The sequence below is a fragment of the Carcharhinus amblyrhynchos genome, chromosome 7 (genome assembly GCF_965287045.1).
Source record: "Carcharhinus amblyrhynchos chromosome 7, sCarAmb.v2.hapA, whole genome shotgun sequence".
NCBI lineage: Eukaryota > Metazoa > Chordata > Chondrichthyes > Carcharhiniformes > Carcharhinidae > Carcharhinus > Carcharhinus amblyrhynchos.
In genome coordinates, this window is record NC_137330.1 from 125,877,626 (window position 1) to 125,901,785 (window position 24,160).

Genomic DNA, 24,160 nt, shown 5'->3' on the forward strand with positions numbered 1-24,160 from the left:
GGATTTTGAACCAGTGACAGGGAAGGAACAGTGATATATTTTCAAGTCAGGATGGCAAGTGACTTGGAGGGGAATCTGCAGCTGGTGGTGTTCCCAGGAATGGCTGCTGCTTTTGTTCATCGAGATGGTAGTGGTAATGGATTTGGCAGTTGCAGCCTAAGGAACTTTGGTAAGTTCCTGCAGTGCAATTGCAGATGGTACACGCGACTGCCTCTGTTTGTAGGTGTTGAGGGAGTGAATGTTTGTAGAAAGAATAGCAGTGAAGCGGTCTGCTTTGTCCTGGATGGTGTTAAGCTTCTTGAGTGTTGTTGGGGCTGCACTTATTCAGGCAAGTGAAGAATACTCCATTACACTCCTGGCTGTGCCTTGTAGATGGTGCACAGGCTTTGGAGGTTAGGGGACGAGTCACTCTCCACAGAGTTCCCAGTCATTGACCTGTTCTGGTAGTCACTGTATTTATATAGCTAGTCCAGTTCAGTTTCTGGTGAATGGTAACGGCCCAGGATGTTGATTGTGTGAGATTCAGCAATAGTAATGTCATTGAACATCAAGGGGCAATGATTAGATTCTCTCTTGTTGGAGATGGTCATTGCCTGGCAATTTAAATTTAAGTTTATTTATTAGTGTCACGAGCAGGCTTGCATTAACATTGCAACGAAGTTACTGTGAAAATCCCCTAGTTGCCACACTCCAGCACCTGTTCAGGTACACTGTGGGGGAATTTAGCAATGCCAATGCACCTAACCAGCACGTCTTTCAATAATAGGAGGAAATCGGAGCATGTGAAGGAAACCCATGCAGAAACAGGGAGAACATGCAGACCCTGCACAGACAATGACTCAAGCCAGGACTTGAGCCCAAGTCCCTGGTGCTGTGAGGCAGCACTGCTAATGACAGTGCCACCATGTTTGTATGGCATAAATGTTACTTGCCACGTCAGCCTAAGAAGCATGGATATTGTCCAGGACTTGTTGCATTTGGGCATGAACTGCTTCAGTATCTGAGGAGCTACAAATAGTGCTGAACATCAGCAATCAGCAATCATTCTCACTTTTGACCTTATGCTGGAAGGAAGGTCATTGGTGAAGCATCTGAAGATGGTTAGGCTTAGGACACTACCTGAGGAACATCTGAAGTGACGTCCTGGAGCTGAGATGATTGGCCTCCAATCACCACAACCCTCTTCCCTTGTGCTAGATATGACTCCAACCAGTATGTGTTTGAGTGAAGGGTTGTGCAAGAAGAACCACAAAGTAGGCCTTGTAGTTAAAACTCTGGGAAATGTTTTATTACAGATGTTCATTATCCACAGTTGAATCCAAGACTGTTAACAGGGTTCCATGATGTGAACAGGGTTCCACACAGGGAGGAGTGAATCCTCCAGGAGTCACGTGACACACAAACTTAAAGGAGGTTTACACACCACAAACCCCCCAATGTACAAATATTGTAGGACCTGCTTCAGATGGTGAGAGAACCAACAAGAAGAAAAAACCTACTTGAACTCCTCCTCACCAATATTTTTGTTAGCAGTGTATCTGTTCATGGAACTATTGAAAATATTGGTAGCAATGACTACTGTTAGAGTTCTCTTGAGTAATAGCAATCTAAAGACACTCAGTCAACTCCTTACAAAAATAGAGCTAGACACTATACACCCAATGCAAGGTCTTTAATTACTTGCGCATAAGGAGAACTCTCCACAGCCAAATCGGATTGACTGGAGCAGTTCTGAGGTTACAGAGAAACAGTTTAGCAGTTATAGTCAAATATAGCAAATCAGAAACATGAGATTTTTCTCTTGTTCCTACCTCTGATATCTGTCCTGTATCTATCTATCACCTCTCAATTTAAAGCTATGTCCTCTCGTGCTAACCATTTCCATCCGAGGAAAAAGTTCACACTGTCCACCCTATCTAATCCTCTGATCATCTTATATGCTCTATTAAATCACTTCTTAACCGTCTTCTCTTGAACAAAAACAGCCTCAAGTCCCTCAGCCTTTCCTCATAAGACCTTCCCACCATACCAGGCAACATCCTGGTAAATCTCCTCTGCACCTTTTCCAATGCTTCCTCATCTTTCCTATAGTGCGGCGACCAGAAATGTACACAATACTCCAAGAGCGGCCACACCAGAGTTTTGTACAGCTGCAACATGACCTCAAGGCTCCTAAATTCACTCCCCCTACCAATAAAAGCTAATATGCCGTACGCTTTCTCAACAACCCTATCAACCTGTGTGCCAATTTTCAGGGATCTATGCACATGGACACTGAGATCTCTTTGCTCAACCACACTACCAAGTAACTTACCATTAGCCCCATACTCCATATTTTTGTTACTCCTTCCAAAATGAATCACTTCACACTTTTCCGCATTAAACTCCATTTGCCACCTCTCAGCCCAGCTCCGCAGCTTATCTATGTCCCTCTGTAGCTTGCAACATCCTTCCACATTGTCCACAACTCCACCAACTTTAGTGTCATCCGCAAATTTACTAACCTATCCTCCTACACCCTCACCCAAGTCATTTATAAAAATGACAAACAACAGTGGCCCCAAAACAGATACTTGCAGTACACCACTAGTAACTGAACTCCAGGGTGAACAATTCCTATCAACTGCCACCCTCTGTCTTCTTGCAGCTAGCCAATTTCTGATCCAATCTGCTAAATTACCCTCAATCCCACGTATCTGTATCTTCTGCAATAGCTTACCATGGGGAATCTTAACAAATGTTTTACTGAAATCCATGTGCACCACGTCAACTGCTTTACCCTCATCAATCTCTTTGGTCACCTTCTCAAAGAATTCAGTAAGTTTTGTGAGGCACGATCTACCCTTCACAAAACCGTGTTGACTACCCCAATCAAATTATTTCTCTCTAGATGATTATAAATCCTATCTCTTATAATCCTTTCCAAAACTTTGCTCGCAACAGAAGTAAGCCTCACTGGTCTATAATTACCAGGGTTGTCTCTACTCCCCTTCTTGAACAAGGGGACAACATTTGCTATCCTCCAGTCTTCTGGCACTATTCCTGTAGAAAATGACAACATAGAGATCAAAGCTAAAGGCTCTACAATCTCCTCCCTAGCCTCCCAGAGAATCCTAGGATAAATACCTTCTGGCCTAGGGGACTTCTCTATTTTCATACTTTCCAAAATTGCTAACACCTCCTCCTTATGAACCTCAATCCCATCTAGTTTAATAGCCTGTATCTCAGTATTCTCCTCGACAACATTGTCTTTTTTCTGCGTGAAAACTAACAAAAAAAATTCATTTAGCACCTCTCCTACCTCTTCGGACTCCACGCACAACTTCCCACAATTGTATTTGACTGGCCCTAATCTTACCAAGTCATTCTTTCATTCCTGACAAACCTAGAGAAAGCCTTCGGGTTTTCCTTGATCTTACCTGCCAGAGACTTCTCGTCCCCTCCTGGCTCTTCTTAGCTCTGTCTTTAGGTCCTTTCTGGCTAACTTGTAACTCTCAAGCACCCTAATTGAGCCTTCACGTCTCATATTGTCTCCTTTTTCTTCTTCACAAATGATTCAACTTCTTTTGTAAACCACAATTCTCTAGCTTGACCACTTCCTCTCTGCCTGACAGGTACATACTTGTCAAGGGCATGCAGGATGTTCCTTGAACAAGCACCACATTTCAGTTGGGCCCATCCCTTGCAATTTCCTTCCACATCTTATCTTATGCATCTTAAATCTCATCTAATCGCATCATAATTTCCTTTCCCCCAGCTATAACTCTTGCCCTGTGGTGTACACCTATTCCTTTCCATTGCTAATGTAAACATAACAGAATTGTGGTTACTATCACCAAAGTGTTCATCAACCTCCAAATCTAACACCTGGCCTGGTTCATTACCCAGTACCAAATCCAATGTGGCCTCGCCTCTTGTTGGCCTATGTACATACTGTGTCAGGAAATCCTCCTGCATACATTGGACAAAAACTGACCCATCTAAAGTTCTCGAACTATAGCTTTTCTAGTCAATATTTGTAAAGTTAAAATCCCCCATAACAACCACCTTGTTACTTTCGCTCCTATCCAGAATCATCTTTGCAATCCTTTCCTCTACATCTCTGGAACTTTTCGGAGGCCTATAGAAAACTCCCAACATGGTGACCTCTTCTTTCCTGTTCCTTACTTCAACCCATGCTATTTCAGTAGACGAGTCCTCACAAAACATCCTTTCTGCCACTGTAATACTGTCCCTGACTAACAATGCCACACACCTCCCCCTCTTTTACCATCCTCCCTAATCTTACTGAAACATCTAAACCCCGGAACCTGTAACAACCATTCCTGTCCCTGCTCTATCCATGTCTCTGAAATGGCCATAACATCAAAGTCCCAGGTACCAACCCATGCTACAAGTTCACCCACCTTATTCCAGATGTTTCTGGTGTTGGAGTAGACCCACCTCAAACCACCTTCCTGCCTGCCAGTGCACTCTTGCGGCCTTGAAACCTTAATTGTGACCTCACCTCTCTCAACCTCCTGTACACTGGAGCTACAATTCAGGTTCCCATTCTCTAGCTGAATTAGTTTAAACCCTCCCAAAGAGCATTAGCAAATTTCCCCCCCAGGATATTGGTACCCGTCAGGTTCAGGTGTAGACCATCCTGTTTGTAGAGGTCCAACCTACCCCAGAATGACCGCCAATTATCCAGGTATCTGAATCCCTCCCTTCTGCACCATCCCTCCCTTCTGTAGCCTAACTAAGGTTCTATAAAGTTACAACATGACTTGCCAATATTTAAACTCAATGCTCTATGCCCTCTTGACTACCTTTTCCACCTGCATTGTCAATTTCAGTGACCTGTGCACCTGTACACTCAGATCACTTTGCCTATTGATACTCTTAAGGGTTCTGCCATTTACTGTGTATTTCCTATCTCTATTAGACCTTCCAAAATGCATTATCTCACATTTGTCTGGATGAAACTCCATCTGCTATCTCTCCTCCAAGTCTCCAACTGATCTATAACCTGCTGTATCCTCTGATGGTCCTCATCACTATCTGCAAATCCACCAAACTTTGTGTCATCCGCAAACTTACTAATCAACCCAGTTACATTTTCCTCCACATCACTTACATATATTACAAACACAAAGGTCCCAGCACTGATCCCTGAGGAACACCACTTGTCACAGTGCTCCATTCAGAAACACACCCTTCCACTGATACTCTCTGTCTTCTTTGACCAAGCCAGTTTTGTATTCATCTTGTTAGCTCACCTCTGATCCCATGCGACTTCACCTTTTGCACCAGTCTGCCATAAGGGACCTTGTCAACGGCCTTACTGAAGTCCATGTAGTCAATTCCCACTGCCCTTCCCTCAGCAATCATCGTCGTCACTTCCTCAAAAAACTCAATCAAGTTTGTGAGACACGACCTCCACTTCACAAAACCATGTTGGTCTCACTAACACGTCCACTTATGTCCAAGTGAGAATAAGTCCTGTCTCGTAAAATCCTCTCCAATAATTTCCCTATCACTGATGTAAGGCTTATCGGCCTTATATTATTCTTGCTACCCTTCTTAAACAAAGGTACAATATTGGCTATTCTCCAATCCTCTGGGATGTTCCCTGTAGCCAGTGAGGACACAAAGATTTCTCTTGAGGCAATTTCCTCCCTTGCCTTTCTTAGTATTCTAGGGCATATCCACAAGCCCTGAGAACTTGTCTACCTTAATGTTTCTCAAGAACCCCAATACCTCCCCCTTTTTGATCTCAACATGACTCAAACTAGCTACACATCCTTTCCCAGACTCATCATCCACCAAGTCCTTTTCTTTGGTAAATACTGATGCAAAGTACTCAAGTTATACCTTACCCAATTCCTCTGGCTCCACGCATAGATTCCCTCCCTTGTCCTTGAGTGGGCCAACCCTCTCCCTGGCTACCTTCTTGCTCTTTAGAGATGTATAAAAAGCCTTTGGATTTTCCTTAATCCTGCTGGTCAATGTTTTTTCATGATCCCTTTTAACCTTACTCCTTGATTAAGTTTCTTCCTACTTTCCTTGTATTCCACACTTGCTTCAAGTGTTCCCAGCCTTCTAGCTTTGACAAATGTTTTCTTTTTGGCTTTGAAGAGACTCACAATATCTCTTGTTGTCCAAGGTTCCCAAAACTTGCCATTCTTGCGGTGGATAGAGGACAGCCGATGGATGTGGTCTTTCTTGATTTTCAGAAGGCGTTTGACAAGGTACCTCACAAGAGGTTATTGCAGAAGGTCAGGGGACATGGAGTTGGGGGTAGGGTGTTAGCGTGGATAGAGGATTGGTTGTCAAGTAGGAGGCAGAGAGTGGGGGTCAATGGGTGCTATTCGGATTGGTGGTTGGTGACTAGTGGAGTGCCCCAGGGGTCGGTGCTGGGACCTCAGCTATTTACCATTTATATAGATGATCTGGAGGAGGGAACCGAGTGTATGGTGTCGAAATTTGCTGATGACACCAAGATTGGTGGAACGGCAAATTGTGCGGAGGGTGTGGAGAGTCTGCAGAAGGATTTAGATAGGCTGGGTGAATGGGCCAGGAACTGGCAAATGGAATTTAATGTTGGCAAGTGCGAGGTGGTCCACTTTGGTAGGAATAATGGTAGGAAAGATTATTACTTACGTGGCGAAAAACTGCAGCAGGTGACCGTGCAGAGGGACCTCGGGGTCTTTGTGCACGAGTCGCAAAAACCCAGCTTGCAGGTGCAGCAGGTGGTCAGGAAGGCGAATGGGATGCTGGCCTTCATAGCGAGGGGGATTGAATATAAAAGTAGGGAGGTCTTGCTGCGGCTGTATAGGGCATTGGTGAGGCCGCAGCTGGAGTACTGTGTGCAGTTTTGGGCGCCGTACTTATGCAAGGATATTTTGGCCTTGGAGGGAGTGCAGAGGAGGTTTACTAGGCTGATGCCGGAGTTGAGGGGGTTGAGCTATGAGGAGAGGCTGAATAAACTAGGCTTGTACTCGTTAGAGTTTAGAAGAATGAGGGGAGATCTCATTGAGACGTATAAGATGATGAATGGGATGGATAGGATAGAGGTGGAGAGGCTCTTCCCGCTCAGAAAGGACAGTAGGACTAGAGGGCACAGCCTCAAGATAAAAGGGGGGCGGTTTAGAACGGAGTTGAGGAGGAACTTCTTCACTCAAAGGGTGGTGAATCTCTGGAATTCTCTGTCTGTTGAAGTGGTGGAGGCTGCCTCGCTAAATATTTTTAAGACGCTGGTTGATGGGTTTTTGATAAGCGAGGGGATTAAGGGTTATGGGGAGAGGGTGGGAATGTGGAACTGAGACACGACAGATCAACCATGATCTTATTAAACGGCGGGGCAGGCTCGAAGGGCTGAATGGCCTACTCCTGCTCCTATTTCTTATGTTCTTATGTTCTTATCCTTCATCCTTACAGGAATGTGCCGGTCCTGAATCCCTATCAACTTATACTTGAAAGCTTCCCACGTGCCAGATGTTGATTTGCCCTCAAACATCTGCCCCCAGTCTACATTCTTCAGTTCCTGCCTGAATTATTGTAATTAGCTTTCCCCCAATTTAGCACCTTAACTTGAGGACTACACTACAAAGCTTACTGAATTGTGGTCATTGTTCCCAAACTGCTCCCCTACTGCAACATCGACCACCTGGCCAGTCTCATTCAAACTCTGCCCCATCCATGCCCCTAGCACTAAGTGCGTCCCAGTAAATATAGGGGAATGCGGGAAAGTGGAACTGAGCCACGACAGATCAGCCATGATCTTATTGAATGGTGGGGCAGGCTCGAAGGGCTAGATGGCCTACTCCTGCTCCTATTTCTTATGTTCTTACGTTCTTAACCCTGTTACTTTTACACCTTGCCAAAATCTGCCTTCATATCTCTTACTCTATCTCCTGCTGGCTGTTGGGTGGCCTATAGTAAACCTCCAACATTGTGACTACATCTTTCCTATTCCTGAGCTCTACCCATATTGCCTCGCTGTGTGAGCCCTCCGAGGTGTCCTCCCTCAGTACCGCTGTGATATTCTCCTTAGCCAGTAGTGCAACTCCCCACTCGTTTTATACTCACCACTACCCCAGCTGAAACATCTGTATCCTGGAATGTTAAGCTGACAATCCTGTCCTCCCCTTAACCAAGTCTCTGTAATGGCAACAACTTCATAGTTCCTAGTACTAATCCAACCTCTAAGTTCATCCCATACTTGTTACACATTTCACATTGAAACAAATGCATTTCAGGTCACCAGACTCTCTCATTAGCACTCCCACCCTGCTGCTGTTTCTCTGAGTTTTACTGGCCCAACTCTCTGGTTCACCTTCAGCTAATTCACCTTTGCTTTGGTTCCCACCCCCCTGCCAAACTAGTTTAAGTCCTCTTGTGTGACACTAGCAAACCTCCCGGCCAGAATATTTGTGCCCCTCCAGTTTAGATGCAACCTGTCCTTTTTGTACAGGTCCCACCTGCCCTGGACAAGACCCCAATGGTCCAGATATCTGAAACTCTCCCTCCTACAGTAGCTGTTTTGCCATGTGCTGAGCTGCACTATCTTTCAATTCCTAGCCTCACTACCAAGTGGCATAGGGAGTAATCCTGAGATTACAACCTTAGAGGTCCTGCTTTTTAACTTTCTATCTAATTCCCTAAACTGCTGCTGCAGGACCTCATCACTCTTCCTGCCTATGTTGTTAGTACCAATATGTACCACGACCTCTGGCTGTTCTCCCCCTTTCTTCAGAAAACTTTCTGTCCATTCAGAGACGTCCTGGACCTTAGGACCAGGGAGGCAACATACCATCCTGGAGTCTCTTTCACGTCCACAGAAACACCTATCTACACCCTTAACTATAGAGTCTCCTATAACTATTGCTCTAGTCCTCTTTGTCCCTCCTTGCTTAATAACAGAGCTAGCTGTGGTGCCACTGCTTTGGCTGCTGCTGGTATCCCCAGATAAATAGGTGATCTGGAGGACGGGGCTGAGTGTAGGGTAACGAAATTTGATGATGACACGAAGATGAGTGGAAAAGCAAATTGCATGGAGGGTGTGGAAAGTCTGCAGAGAGATCTGGATAGGCTGAGTGAGTGGGCGAGGACCTGGCAAATGGAGTACAATGTTAGCAAATGTGAGGTTATCCACTTTGGCAGAAATAATAGTAGGAGGGATTATTATTTAAAAGGCGAAAAGCTGCAGCATGCTATGGTGCAGAGGAACCTGGGGGTCCTTGTGCATGAGTCGTAAAAACCCAGTCTGCAGGTGCAGCAGGTGATCAAGCAGGCAAATGGAATGTTGGCCTTCATAGCGAGGGGGATAGAATATAAAAGTAGGGAGGTCTTGCTGTACAGGGCACTGGTGAGGCCGCAGCTGGAGTACTGTGTACAGTTTTGGTCACCGCACTTGCGGAAGGATATATCAGCCTTGGAGGGAGTGCAGAGGAGGTTCACTAGGCTGATACCGGAGATGAGGGGGTTGGACTATGAAGAGAGACTAAATAGACTGGGTCTGTCCTCATTGGAGTTTAGAAGGATGAGGGGGGATCTTATAGAGACGTATAAGATAATGAAGGGGATGGATAGGGTAGAGGCAGAGAGATTCTTCCCGCTTAGAAAGGATAACAGGACTAGAGGGCACAGCTTCAAAATAAGGGAGGGACAGTTTAGAACGGAGTTGAGGAGGAACTTCACTCAAGAGTGGTGAATCTCTGGAATTCTCTGCCCGTTGAAGTGGTGGAGGCTACCTCGCTGAATATATTTAAGTCACGGGTAGATAGGTTTCTGGTAGACAAGGGAATTAAGGGTTATGGGGAGAAAGCAGGAAAGTAGAACTGATCCACTTCAGATCAGCCATGATCTTATTGAATGGCGGGGCAGGCTTGAAGGGCTCGATGGCCTGCTCCTGCTTCTATTTCTTATGTTCTTATGTTCTTATAGCCATCTTCCCCAACAGTATCCAAAAGGCATACTTGTTAGAGAGGGGGATGATCTCAGGGGATTCTGCACTGACTGCCTACCCCTTCTGGTGGTCATCCATCTTTCTACCTATAGCTTCGGTGTGACCATGATGCTTTCTGCCTCCTTCATGCTCCTAAGTGTACCCAACTGCTGCTCCAACCTATCCATGCAGTCTGTAAGGAGCTGCAATTGGGTACACTTCCTGCAGACATAGTCGCCTGAGATGCTGGAAGCATCACAGATCTCCCCACATCTGCACATTCTGCATGGAATTTGCACATTCTCCCTGTGTCTGTGTGGATTTCCTCTGGGTGCTCCAGTTTTCTCCCACAGTCCGGGTTAGGCTGATCAAATATGCTAAATTGCCCCTTAGTGTCTGGGGGCTAGAAGGGTAAATGGTTGAGGTTACAGAGATAGGGCATGGGTGGGATTGTTGTCGGTGCAGGCTCAATGGGCCAAATGGCCTCCTTCTGTACTGTCGGGATTCTATGATTCTATGATCTATGATTCTATGATCTACGATCAAAGCTAAGGAACAATCTTGGTTCAATGAGAATTTGATTTGATTTATTAATATCACTTATATTGGTGTACAGTGAGAAGTATTGCTGCTCATGTGCTACATAGACAAAGCATGCTATTCATAGAGAAAGAATGGAGACAATGCAGAATGTCGTGTTACAGTCATAGCTAGGGTGTAGAGAATGATCAACTTAATACAAGGTAGATCCATTCAAAAGTGTGGTAGCAGCAAGGAGGAAGCTATTCTTGAGTTGTTTGTTATGTGATCTCAGACTTTTGTATCATTTTCCTGACCAAAGAAGGTAGAGAAGAGAATGTTTGGGGTGTGTGATGTCCTTGATTATGCTGGCTGCTTTTCCAAGACTGTGGGAAGTGTGGACAGAGTCAATGGATGGGAGGCTGGTTTGCATGATAGGCTGAGCTTTGTTCATGACCGTTTATAATTTCCTGATCTTCGATAGAGCAGGAGCCATATCAAGCTATGATACAACCAGAAGGAACGCTTTCTATGGTGTATCTGTAAAATTTGGTCAGAGTGAGAGCGGACACGCCAAATTTCCTTAGCCTCCTGAGAAAGTAGGGGTGTTGGTGGACTTTCTTAACTATAGCATTGGCATGGAGATTGTTGGTGATCTGGACACCTAGAAACTTGAATCTCTCAACCACTTCCACTTCATCCCTGTTGATGTAGACAGGGGCAATGACTTAACAATGCTTCCTGAAGTCGATGACTATTTCCTTCATTTTACTGACATTCAGGGAGAGATTATTGTCATTGCATTAATTCACCGAATTCTCTATCTCTTTCCTGTATGCTGCCTCATCCTTGTTTCAGATCTGACCCACAATGATGGTGTCATCAGCAAACGTGAAAATCAAGTTGCAGGAGAATTTGGCCACGCATTCATAGGTGTATAAGGAGCACTGTAAGGGGCTGAGGAGACTACTTTGTGGAGCACTGGTGTTGAAGATGATCATGGAGGAGGTTTGTTGCCTATCCTTACTGATTGCAGCCTGTTAAGAAGCCTAGGATCCAGTCGCAGAGGGCAGAGCCAAGTCTTATGGCACGGAGTTTGTAAATGAGTTTTGTAGAAATAATGGTGTTGAAGGTTGAGCTGCGGTCAATTTATAGGGGTCTGGCATAAATGTCTTTATTATTCAGATGTCCCAGGTTTGAGTGTAAGGTCAGGGGGATGGTGTCTGCTGTGGACCTACAGGTGAATGGTAGTGGATCCAGGCTGGGAGGCCGGAATTGATCCATGTCATAACTAACTTTTCGATGAGCTTCATAATGATGGATGTCAGAACCACTGAGTGCTGGAGGTGGTAACAGAGGCAGGAACAATTTTGTCTTTTGAAAAGCATTTCGACAGTTACATGGGTAGGTTGGATACAGTGGGATATGGGCCAAATGCAGACAATTGAGATTAGCTTAGTGATTAAAAATAGAATGGTATGGATTAGTTGGGCAGAAGGACCTGTTTCCATGCTGTAAACCTCTATGACTGTGATACCAGCCACCTATCTAAAAAGTTGAAGGCTAACACTATTTCTTTTGTACTGTGGGTTGTGTTATGATTTGAGGCAGTGGAAGGCAACTTAAAGCACCTGTGTTTGATATTTTGGCATCTGGTCTGTGTTGGAGCACGTAGTTGTATGCTGCTAGAAGTAAGGCCCATTGCCAGACTCTGGCTGATGCAATAGGAAGAATAGGCTTGTCCTTGTGAAATTATCCTAATAGTAGCTTGTGATTGGTGATGATCATGAAATAATGCCGTATACATACTGGTAGAATTGTTTAACTCTGTAAATTACGGATAGCTCCTCATTTTCAATTTGGGAGTATATTATCTCAGCATCAGTTAAGGTTCTTGACGCAGAAGGGAACAGGTCATTGTCAGCTAACTTCCATTCTATGAGGCAAAACTGTCCCTATGGCAATTGGCGAAGTATCATACGTTTGGGTTATTTCTCTTTTTATTAAAAATGAACAAACAAGAAGCCTTCAAGAAAGTAAAAATTCTTTGTGTGGCTCACTCCAATACCAATGCCAATATCTTCAAAAATGGATGTAATAAGAACATAAGAACATAAGAAATAGGAGCAGGAGTAGGCCAACCAGCCCTTCGAGCCTGCCCCGCCATTCAATAAGATTATGGCTGATCTGTCTTGGCTCAGTTCCACATTCCCGCCCTCTCCCCATAACCCTTAATCCCCTCTCTTATCAAAAACCCACCAACCCGCATCTTAATGGTGCCAATGATGCTGATAATTTTAGTAGAAACCAGCCATAGTAATTAATAATGCCCAAAAATCATTTCAATTTTGACATGTTTCAATGTGCTGCTGCTTCTTTTATGTGGAGAATCTGGTGTTGGACTGGGGTGGGCACAGTACGAAGTCTCACAATTCCAGATTAAAGTCCAACAGATGTATTTGGTATCATGAGCTTTCGGAGTGGTGCTCCTTCATTAGGTGAGTGGAGGATAGGGTTCACAAGGCATATATAAACAAAGACTCAATTGCAAGATAATTGCTGGAATATGAGTCTTTACTGATAATCAAATCTTTACAGGTACAGATAATGCAAGCGGAGAGAGGGATAATCATGGGTTAAAGAGAAGTGAATTGTCTCAAGCCAGGATGTGGTAGCCATTACGGAGACTTGGATGTCTCAGGGACAGGACTGGGTACTTCAGGTGCCAGGCTTCAGATGCTTCAGGAAGGACAGGGAGGATGGCAGAAGAGGTGGTGGAGTGGCACTGTTGATCAGGGACAGTGTCATGGCTGCAGAGAAAGAGGATGCCGTGGAGGGACGATCTACAGAGTCTCTGTGGGTGGAAGTTACGAACAGCAAAGGGTCGAAAACTTTGCTGGGTGTATTTTATAGGCCACCCAATAGTGACAGGGAAGTTGAAGTGCAGATAGGGAAACAGATTCTGGAGAGATGTATTAATAACAGAGTTGTCGTGATGGGAGACTTCAATTTCCCAAACATCGACTGGAATATCCCTAGGGTAAGGGGTTTGGATGGGGAGGAGTTTGTTAGGTGTGTTCAGGAAGGTTTCCTGACACAGTATGTGGATAAGCCTACGAGGGGAGAGGCTGTACTTGACCTGGTACTGGCGAATGAACCAGGGCAGGTGATGGATCTCTTGGTAGGAGAGCATCTTGGGAATGGTGACCATAATTCTATCTCCTTCACAATTGCATTGGAACGAGATAGGATCAGGCAGGCTAGGAAGGTGTTTGTCTGGAGTAAGGGGAGATACGAAGAAGTCAGGAAGTTACTTGGACAAATAAACTGGAAGGAGGCGTTCTTAGGGAAAAGTACCAAAGGAAGGTGGCGGATATTCAAGGAATGTTTGTCTGGAGCTATGCATGACAACGTTCCGATGAGACAAGGGGGTTTTGGTAGGTCGCGGGAACCGTGGTGCACGAAGGCTGTGTTGAACCTAGTCAGGAGGAAAGGGAAGGTGTACAAAAGGTTCAGGGAACTAGGAGAGGTTAAGGATCTTGAGGAGTATGAACACTGTAGAAAGGAGCTTAAAAGGGAAATTAGGAGAGCCAGAAGGGGTCATGAGAAGACCTTGGCGGATAAGATTAAGGAGAATCCCAAGGCCTTCTATAAATATGTGAAAGGTAAAAGGATGAGAAGAGAAGGGATAGGACCTATAAAAGGTGAAGAGGGAAAGGTCTGTGTGGAACCAGAAGAAATGGCAGAGGTGCTTAATGAGTAATTTGCCTCAGTATTCACGGTGGAAGCTGATCTGGGAGATTTTGCTATGGATTTGCAGCAGATAGAAAAGATTGAGTTTGTGGATATTAAGGTGGAGGATGTGTTAGAACTTTTGAATTCTATCAAGATAGATAAGTCGCCGGGACCAGATGGGATGTACCCCAGGATACTGTGGGAGGCGAGGGAAGTGATTGCAGAGCCCCTGGCGATGATCTTTGTGTCATCAATGGAGACGGGAGAGGTTCCGGAAGATTGGAGGATTGCGGATGTAGTCCCTATTTTCAAGAAAGGGAACAGAGATAGCCCGGGAAATTACCGACCGGTGAGCCTGACCTCAGTGGTTGGTAAGCTGATGGAGAGGCTTCTGAGGGACAAGATTTATGAGCATTTGGAGAGGTTTGACATGATCAGGAATAGTCAGCATGGATTTGTCAAGGGCAGGTCGTGCCTTACGAGCCTAGTTGAGTTCTTTGATAATGTGACTGAACACATTGACGAAGGAAGTGCCGTGGACATGGTGTACATGGACTTCAGCAAGGCATTTGATAAGGTCCCCCATGCAAGACTTCTTGAGAAGGTGAGAGGGCATGGGATCCAAGGGCCTTTGGCCTTGTGGATCCAGAACTGGCTTGCCTGCAGAAGGCAGAGAGTGGTTGTGGATGGGGCTTTTTCTGAATGGAGGTCAGTCACCAGCGGAGTGCCTCAAGGATCTGTTCTGGGACCCTTGTTGTTTGTCATTTTCATAAATGACCTGGATGAGGAAGTGGAGGGATGGGTAAGTAAGTTCGCTGATGACACGAAGGTCGGTGGTGTTGTGGATGGTCTGGAAGGATGTCAAAAGTTGCAGCAGGACGTAAATAGGATGCAGGACTGGGCGGAGAAGTGGCAGATGGACTTCAACGCGGATAAATGCGTAGTCGTCCATTTTGGCAGAACCAACGGGATGAACGAGTACACTATCAAGGGCAGGAGTCTTAGTAGTGTTGAAGAGCAGAAGGATATTGGGGTCCGGGTCCACAGGACTCTTAAATCGGCCTCGCAGGTGGAAGAGGTGGTCAAGAAGGCGTATGGTGTACTGGCCTTCATTAATCGAGGGATTGAGTTTAGGAGTCAGGAGGTAATGCTGCAACTTTATAAGACCCTTGTCAGGCCTCATTTGGAGTACTGTGCGCAGTTCTGCTCGCCTCACTATAGGAAAGACGTAGAAGCTATTGAAAGGGTACAGTGGAGATTTACAAGGATGTTGCCTGGACTGGGAGGCATGCCTTATGAAGTTAGGTTGAGGGAGCTGGGTCTCTTTTCCTTGGAGAGACGAAGGTTGAGAGGCGACCTGATAGAAGTTTATAAAATGTTGAGAGGAATAGATATGGTTCTCAGAGGCTATTTCCCCGGGTTGAAATGGTCGCTACGAGAGGACACAGATTTAAGGTGCGGGGAGGAAAGTACAGAAGTGATGTTAGGGGTAAGTTTTTCACTCAGAGGGTGGTGAGTGAATGGAATCGGCTGCCATCAGTGGTGGTGGAGGCGAACTCACTGGGGTCTTTTAAAAGACTTCTGGATGAGTATATGGGGTTTAATGGGATTGGGGGTTATAGATTGGTAGGTGTTGATGTGATCGGCGCAACTCGTGGGCCGAAGGGCCTGTTTGTGCTGTAGTGTTCTATGTTCTATGTTCTATAGTTAGTATAATTTTGCAAACCCAGGCCAAATGGTGGGGGTTACAGATAGCGTGACATGAACCCAAGATCCTGGTTGAGCCCATTCTCACGTGTGCGGAAATTGGCTATCAGTTTCTGCCCAGTGATTCTGCATTGTTGTGTGTCTTGAAGGCTGTCTTCGAGAACGCTTACACAAAGTTCAAAGCTGAATGCCTTTGACTGCTGAAATGTTCCCCGACAAGGAGGGAACACTCCTGCTTGGTGATTGTCGAATGGTGTCTGGTCATCCATTGTCGTAGTACCTGCATGGTCTTGTCAATGTACCATGCCTCAGGACATTTTTTCCTGTAGCGTATGGGGTAGACAACGTTGGCTGAGTCACATAAGTATGTACCGTGTCCCGGTGGATGGTGTTTTCACGTGTGATGAAGGCATCCATGTTGATGATCCGGCATGTCTTGTAGAGGTTGCTGTGGCAGGGTTGTGTGTTCTCCTGAAGGCTGGGCAATTTGCTGTGAACAATAGTCTGTTTGAGTTGCATGGTTGTTTGAAGGCAAGTAATGGGGTCTGGGGATGGCCTTGGCGAGATGTTCATCTTCATTGATGACATGTTGAAGGCTCTGAAGAAGATGCCATAGCTTCTCCGCTCTGAGCAAGTACTGGACAACGAAGGATTCTCTGTCAGTCATGTCCCATGTTTGTCTTCTGAGGAGGTTGGTGCAGTTTTTCGCTGCAGCATGTCAGAACTGTCAATTGATGAACTGTCAATCGAGCACCATATCCTGTCCTTACAAGGGCGCTTTTCAGCATCTGTAGGTGTCTGTTGCATTCCTCCTCACCTGAGCAGGTCCTGTATATAGGGAGGACTTGTCTGTAGGGTATGGCTTTTTTAACGTGTTTAGGATGGAAGCTGGAGAAATGGAGCATTGTGAGGTTACCCACGGGTTTGCAGTACAGTGAAATGCTGAGGTGACTGTCCTTGTTGGAGATGCATGTGTTCAAGAATGCAACTAATTCTGCAAGTAGTCTATGGTGAGTTCGATGGTGGGATGGAACTTGTTGATGTAATCATGTAGTCATTTTAGTGATTCTTCGCCATAAGTCCTAAGGAAGAAAATGTCATCGATATATCTAGTGTATTGCATTGGATGAATTTCCTGTGTATTGAAGAGGTTTTGTTTAAACTTGTGCATGAAGATGCTGGTATATTGAAGTGCGACTTTGGTCCCCATGGCTGTTCCTTGTGTCTGGATGAAAACTGGTTGTTGAAGATGAAGACATTGTGATCCAAGATGAAACAGATGAGTTGTAGAATTGCGCCTGGAGTTTGGCAGCTGTCGGTATTGAGTACTGAGGCAGTTGTGGGGGACGTTGGTGTCAAGTGCCAAGACATCCATTGTGGTGAGGAGTGCCCCAAGTTCAACTGCTCCAGGGTGCTGAGTTTCTGTAAGAAGTCCATAGTCTCGCAACAGAAGCTGGGCATTCATTATACAATGCGTTTCATAATGCCCTTGACAGAGCCAGAGAGGTTCTCACACAGGGTCCCATTGCCTGATACGATGGGACAGCTGGGTGTGTTGGCCTTGTGTGTCTTTGGGAGGCAGTAGAGATCGCCAATGCGGGGAGTACGTGGGATGAGAGCACGGAGGGTGCTCTGGAGGTCCAGATCAAAAATCTTGTTCAGTCTGTTGAGTTAGCAGATGTGTTCTTTGGTTGGATCTGCGGGTAACTGTCTGTGGTGATCTCCATTGTTCAGTTGTCAGTACACCCCTTTGCAGTAATCCATTCTGTTCAGTATAATAGTGGCCCCTCCTTTGTCTGCTGGTTTGATGACAAGAGGTTATAGAGTCATAGAGGTTTACAACATGGAAACAGGCCCAACTTGTCCATGCTGCTTTTTTTAAAAACCCCTAAGCTAATCCCAATTGCTCACATTTGGCCCATATCCCTCTATACCCGTCATACCCATGTACCTGCCTCTACTACTACTTCTGGCAAATTGTTCCAGACACTCACCACCCTCTGTGTGAAAAAACTGCAGTGGGATGGGGAGGATCCAGTGATCGTGATATGTGTGGGTCAATGACAAATGAAAGATGTGGAAGGAGGTTCTGCATAATTAGTATGAAGAGCTTGGAACCAAATTAAGAACCAAACTTCAAAGGTAATAATTTTAGGTTTATTACCTGAGCCACCTGAAAATTGGCATAGGACAAATAAGATTAAAGGATTTAATGCATGGCACAAAGACTGGTGTGGGAGAAGTGGGTTCTGGTTTGTGTGGCATTGGCACCAGCAGTGGAGAAAGTGAGATCTACAGCATTGGGATGGTTTACACTTGAACCATGCTGGGGCTGATTGTAATGTTAGTGTACCTCTAAGAAATGGTTGTTTTTAAAGTCATGCTGTCTGCAGCTTTGGTTTTCCATTTCATTCATTTTCAGTTTTAGTTTGGAAGGGGGTGAACATCAAATCGAAAGCAGTATTCCTCTCTCTCCCCAGAAGATTACAGAGTCTTCTGGCTAGCTGAAAACAATGCTTTCTGGCCTTCCTGGAGTGGAAAACCTGGTGTTGGTGGTTTGCTTGCCTAGAGCTTCTCTTTCCACGGTATTTTGGGAAACTGTTTTAACTTAAAGCTGGTCTGTGTATATATCCGGAGGGCTGCTAGAAGTTAAAAACTGGGAAGCCAGAGGCTGGCATCTTACAACCTCGCTTGGGTATAGCTCGTAAAATCCTGCCCGAGGCCAACAGAGAATTCCGTTCCATGAGCCGTGCACGCTTTAATTCTGGGCAGACGTGGCAGTAAAATTTCAGTTCTCCACCCAAAAGACAATGTTCCAGCATCATGTAAGCATTTGTATTTTGCTCTGTTAAAACTGTGTCAAGGATCTTGTTTATGGGATTTGTTTTGTTAAACATTGTTCAGCTGTTAAGGGTTATACAATATCGTGGTTGTATTTTTTGTTTGTAATTGGTAAAAATTATTGCTAATTTTCTTTCTATAAATATTAACTGTATTCTGAAATAAAATTTGTTTGATGAAAACTCCTTAGTGGGTCAGTTGAATCATACATGAAGTGAAGCATCTCTTGCATATCCAAGCCAAATTTTAAGTGCAAAATCTATGATCCAGGAAGATTTCATAAAGCACTTTGGAGTTTCTGACCTGAATTAGCTCCACATAACTATAGAATTTTTTGAAATTAACAGTGGAGCAAGGGATAACATTTTGGAGCATATAGCATACCAAAGAATAGAGACAAGGCAAAACACGAAAGTACTATTATGTGAAATGTTAAACAGAGCATCGCAGGAAGGGATTGAGAGTACAAATTTAACAGTAAATTGACAAGTAAGACTCGATGCTACAAAGATAGGACAAAACCAAAGGCTCCATTTCTAAAAGCACACAACATTCAAAACAAAACAGATGAACTGATAATGCAATTACAAATTAATAGATAAGATCTGATAGGCAATACAAAGACAAAGTTATAGAATGACATAGATTTGGGCGAATATTGAGGGGAATTTTTTGCACGCATTACATTTTTAATAACATCCAGAAATCCAAAAAAAATGATGGCCTAAAATTTCACAGGGAGACAAAGGCAGAGAGCAGCCCTCATGTACCTGTCCATGCATGAACTTTGACATGGACCAAATTTGCAAATTTCTCCTGTCGTTTTATTTTCCATTAGGGGATATTACCATATATTTGTCTGTATGTCTACTGGAGGTCATAGAGTCATAGAGGTTTACAGCATGGAAGCAGGCCTTTTGGCTCAACTTGTCCACACTGCCCTTTTTTTAACCACTAAGGTAGTCCCAATTGTTTGCGGTTGGTCCCTATCCCTCCATATCCATCTTACCCATGTAACTTTCTAAATGCTTTTTAAAAGACAAAATTGTATCTGCCTCTACTACTACCTCTGGCAGCTTGTTCCAGACACTCTCCACCCTCTGTGTGGAAAAAAATGCCCCTCTGGACCCTTTTGTATCTCTCCCCTCTCACCTTAAACCTATCGCTTCTAGTTTTAGATGCCCCTATTTTTGGAAAAGATATTGACTCTCTTGCTGATCTATACCCCTCATTATTTTATAGACCTCTATAGGTTCACCTCTTAGCCTCCTACGCTCCAGAGAAAAGAGTACAAGTCTATCCAGCCTCTCCCTTCAACTCAAACTATCAAGTCCCGGTAGCATCCTAGTAAATCTTTTCTGCACTCTTTCTTGTTTAATAATATCCTTTCTATAACGTACGCAGTATTCTAAGTGTGTCCTTACAACTTCTTGTACAACTTCAACAAAATGTCTCAACTCCTGTATTTAATGTTCTGACCATGAAACCAAGAACGCCGAATGTCTTCTTCACCACCCTGTCCATCCCTTGTGTCTCCACTTTCAAGGAGTTATGAACCTGCACCCCTAGATCTCTTTGTTCTATAACACTCCCTAACACCCTAACATTAGTTAAGTAAGTTCAGCTCTGGTTCGATCTACCAAAATACATCGCCTCACATTTATTTAAATTAAACTCCATCTGACATTCATTTGATCAAGATCCCATTGCAATCCTAGATAACCTTCTTCACTTTCCACCATTCCACCAATCTTGGTGCTATCTGCAAACTTATTAATAATTACTCTTAAGTTCTCATCCAAATTATTAATATAAATGACAAATAATAGAGGACCCGGCATTGACCCCTGAGGCACACCTCTGGCCACAGCCTCCAATTTGAAAATCAATCCTCTACAATCACCCTCTGTCTTCTGTTATCAAGCAAACCTTGTATCAATTTGGCTACCTCATCCTGGATCCTGTGAGTTTTAATTTTATGCAACAACCTACCATGTGGTGACTTGTCAAAGGCCTTCTAGAGTCCATGTACACATCAACTGCACTGCCCTCATCTACCTCCTTGGTTATCCCTTCAAAAAACTCAATTAAATATGTAAGACATGATTTTCCACTCACAAAGCCATGCTGACTGTCCCTAATCAGTCCTTGCCTCTCTAAATGCCTGAAGATCCTACCTCTCAGAAGACCTTCGAACAACCTACCCACTTAAAGATGTTAGGCTCACTGGCCTGTAATTCCCAGGTTTTTTCCCTGCAGCCCTTCTTAAACAAAAATGAGAATTTCTAAGTCTTCCTGGCGATTACTGCTTATAAAAGCTTAACTTAAGAGAATGTTTCGAAGGATGAATAAGTTCCTTGGAGAAAAGAATCCTGAGAGGAGTTACAATTCAAATCATAAGGAGTCTAGATAGAACAGATGGGAAAAGCTGTTCCCATTGATGGAAGGATCAAAAAAAAGAGGATACAAACTTAAGGTAATTGGCTGAAGAAGCAGCAGTGACATTTGGAAAACATTTTTCACACACTGAATGGTTGGGATTTGAAATGCATTGCTTGAGAGTGTGTTTGGAGGCAAGGTAAATCAAAACATTATTATCTGAAAGGAAGAATGTGCAGGATTATCTGGACAAGTTAGGGGAAAGGGACTGAGTGTTTTTTCTCAAATCGAATGTGATAATGCTTTCCCCTTAACTATTGGGATGTTTGTTTCAATCTGGGCTAATGCATTATTGTTATTCCTAGAGTTGTCCTCTGAGGTTTCTGAGGAAGATTTCATTAGGTTGATTGGAAAGAAGAAAACCATGAGTGAGTGGAGCTAGTCTTACTGAGAGAAAATAAAGCAGACAGTTGCAGTTTGAATTTGAAAACAACAGTAGCTCAATTTCTTTTCTCTGGCTTTCTGGAAATTGAAGTCTGGGAACCTGCTAGAAAATAGGTACCCTTTCCAGAGATCTGCAAAAGGCAAATGTTTTCTCCCTCTCTTTCCATGGGTGATCAGCTGTATGATGACATGTCTTCCTCTGGAGGCTGTTGCCCAAGAGACAGAAGACAGGTGTCTCCCTGTATCCTGGTCCAGAGGGATTAAAAGGCTGGAGAACTGGAAATTTATGTAAGTCTGTATGTCTTGCTGATTCTGAAGAGGAGTTTAGTGCTTATGTGGACGGATTATGCTTAAATTGGAACTGAAAGAGATAGCTAGCAGTTAAGAATTATACCTTGTCATGTTTAATTATTTTAATTGGTAAAAGAGATGCTAATTCCTTTAGTTACACTTTAATTGTGTTGTTACATAAAGTTTGTATCGATAGAAGTTTTCTAGCGGGTCAATATAATCATACTTGGAGTGGTAGAAACTGGGAAAATTAAAAGATTTCCAGGTGGTAAAGCCAAAAGAGCTATCATGGAAGATAGTAAAGAAATTCTCCCAAATTGGCAATTCTCTCAAAAAAATTCTAAGTGTTGAATTCTGTAAAAACTGGAGTAAATCATGTTTTTTCTTTGTGGGAGTTTTAAAAGAATCTCCCACACTCTGTGCATTGCAAATTGCCTCAGTGTAAATCCCATCGAACTGCTGTGGGTGGTGCCTATCCCTGCAAAGAGGCCAGCAGCATAACGCTGAGTGGGCCGTTGCATGCTCACCAATCTGTCAGCAACAAAATCATTGCATGCGCTGTAGCCCCTGTCTGCTGGCTTTCCGATAGCTAGCCAGATCAATCACTGGCCAAGATCCATTCAGCCTCATTTCCTTGGCATTGCCCCATACCCGATGGGTAATGTCAAATACCCCTGGACATTGGGACTTTGCCAAAGTGGCAGTGTCCAGGGGGCACCCACCCCCAGTGCCTGAGCCTCTGGAGAGGTCTCAATTGCCCCCTCTTCACTCCTGTGTGGTTGGGCTGCCAGCTCCCTGCAAGTGGGGATCTACTTTAAACCCCGCTGGAATGAAATACCCCTCGTGAGCAAGAGGGAATATAGGACCAGGAGATTTCAGTCTGGGCCTGCTAATTGTATTTAAATTGATTTAAAACCAGTTTCTGAATATTTAATGCAGCTCTTTTATACTTTTATCTGCAAAAGGACAATATGGCAGCCAGGGCGGTGCAATGTTCCTCCTGCCAGGTGTGGGCACTTAGGGAACAATCTTGTCTCTCTGACAACTTTGTCTGCAGGAAATGCATCCATTAACAACTCTTCACAAACTGCATTGTTTGGTTGGAGTGGCAGGTGGATGCACTGTGGAGCATATAGGAGGCAGAGAGTGTGGTAGACACTAGTTACAGGGAGGTTGTCACACCAGAAGTTCAGACAGGTAGATGGGTGACTACCAGGAGAGGCAAACAGGTAGTGCAGGAATCCCCTGTGTCTATTCCCGTTTCAAACAGGTATACCATTTTGGACGTTGTTGAGGGTGATAGCCTGTCAGAGGTAGATACCAGCAGCAGCCAGGCCTGTGACACCACAGCCGGTTCTACTCTGGGACAGGGTCGGGCAAAGAGCAAGCGAGCAGTAGTAATAGGGGACTCATGAGTTAGAGGCACAGACAGGCATTTCTGTGGCTGCAAACGAGACTCCAGGATGGTGTGTTGCCCCCCTGGTGGCAGGGTCAAGAATGTCTCTGAGCGATTGCAGGACATCCTTAAGGGGGGAGGGTGAGTACCCAGAGGTTGTTGTACATATTGGTACCAATTACATAGGTAGGAAAAGGGATGAGGCCCTGAAATGTGAATATAGAGAGTTAAGCAGAAGGCTAACATGCAGGACCTCGAAGGTAGTAATTTCAGGACTATTACCAGTGCCACATGCTAGTGAGAGTAGGAATAGGAAAATTAGGCAGATGAATGCCTGGCTTGAGAGCTGGTGCAGGGAGCAGAGATTTAGATTTTTGATCATTGGGATCTTTTCTGGGGAAGGGCTGACCTGTTCAAGAGGCATGGGTTACATCTGAACTGGAGGGGGACGAACATCTTGGCAGGGAGATTTGCAAGAGCCACTCAGGAGGTTTAAACTTGTTTGGCAGGGGGGTGGGATCCAGAGCAATAAGGAGACAGAAAAGAAGTTTGAGGACAGCACAGAAGTTAAAGAGACCACATTAATTAGTAAAAGCAGTGTAATGTCAATAGTCCTAGTACCAGACAGATCAGGCAAAAGCAAGACAGAGAGCAAGGGAAGTTCAGATTGAACTACATTTATTTCAATGCAAGAGGCCTGACGGGCAAGGCAGATGAACTTAGGACATTGATGGATACGTGGGACTGGGATATTATAGCAATTACTGAAACATGGCTAAAGGAGAGACAGGGCTGGCAGCTTAAAGTTCCAGGGTACAGAGCTATAGGAAAATGTAACAGGAGATAAGAGAGGAGGGGGAGTTGCACTTTTGATCAGGGAAAGCATCACGGCTGTACTGAGAGGGGATATATCTGAG

The 24,160-nt window shown here is 44.5% G+C and overlaps 1 protein-coding gene across 1 annotated transcript in view; it reads left to right on the top strand.

Annotated features, from left to right (window-relative positions):
* The window catches only part of LOC145345623 (dynein axonemal heavy chain 8-like), a 1,557,438-nt gene that overhangs the window by 591,071 nt on the left and 942,207 nt on the right, over positions 1-24,160 (top strand). Inside the window, exon 28 of the mRNA XM_080193457.1 lies at positions 21,478-21,540. Coding sequence (XP_080049583.1) covers positions 21,478-21,540 — 63 coding nt within the window. The remainder of the gene's footprint in view (positions 1-21,477; positions 21,541-24,160) is intronic.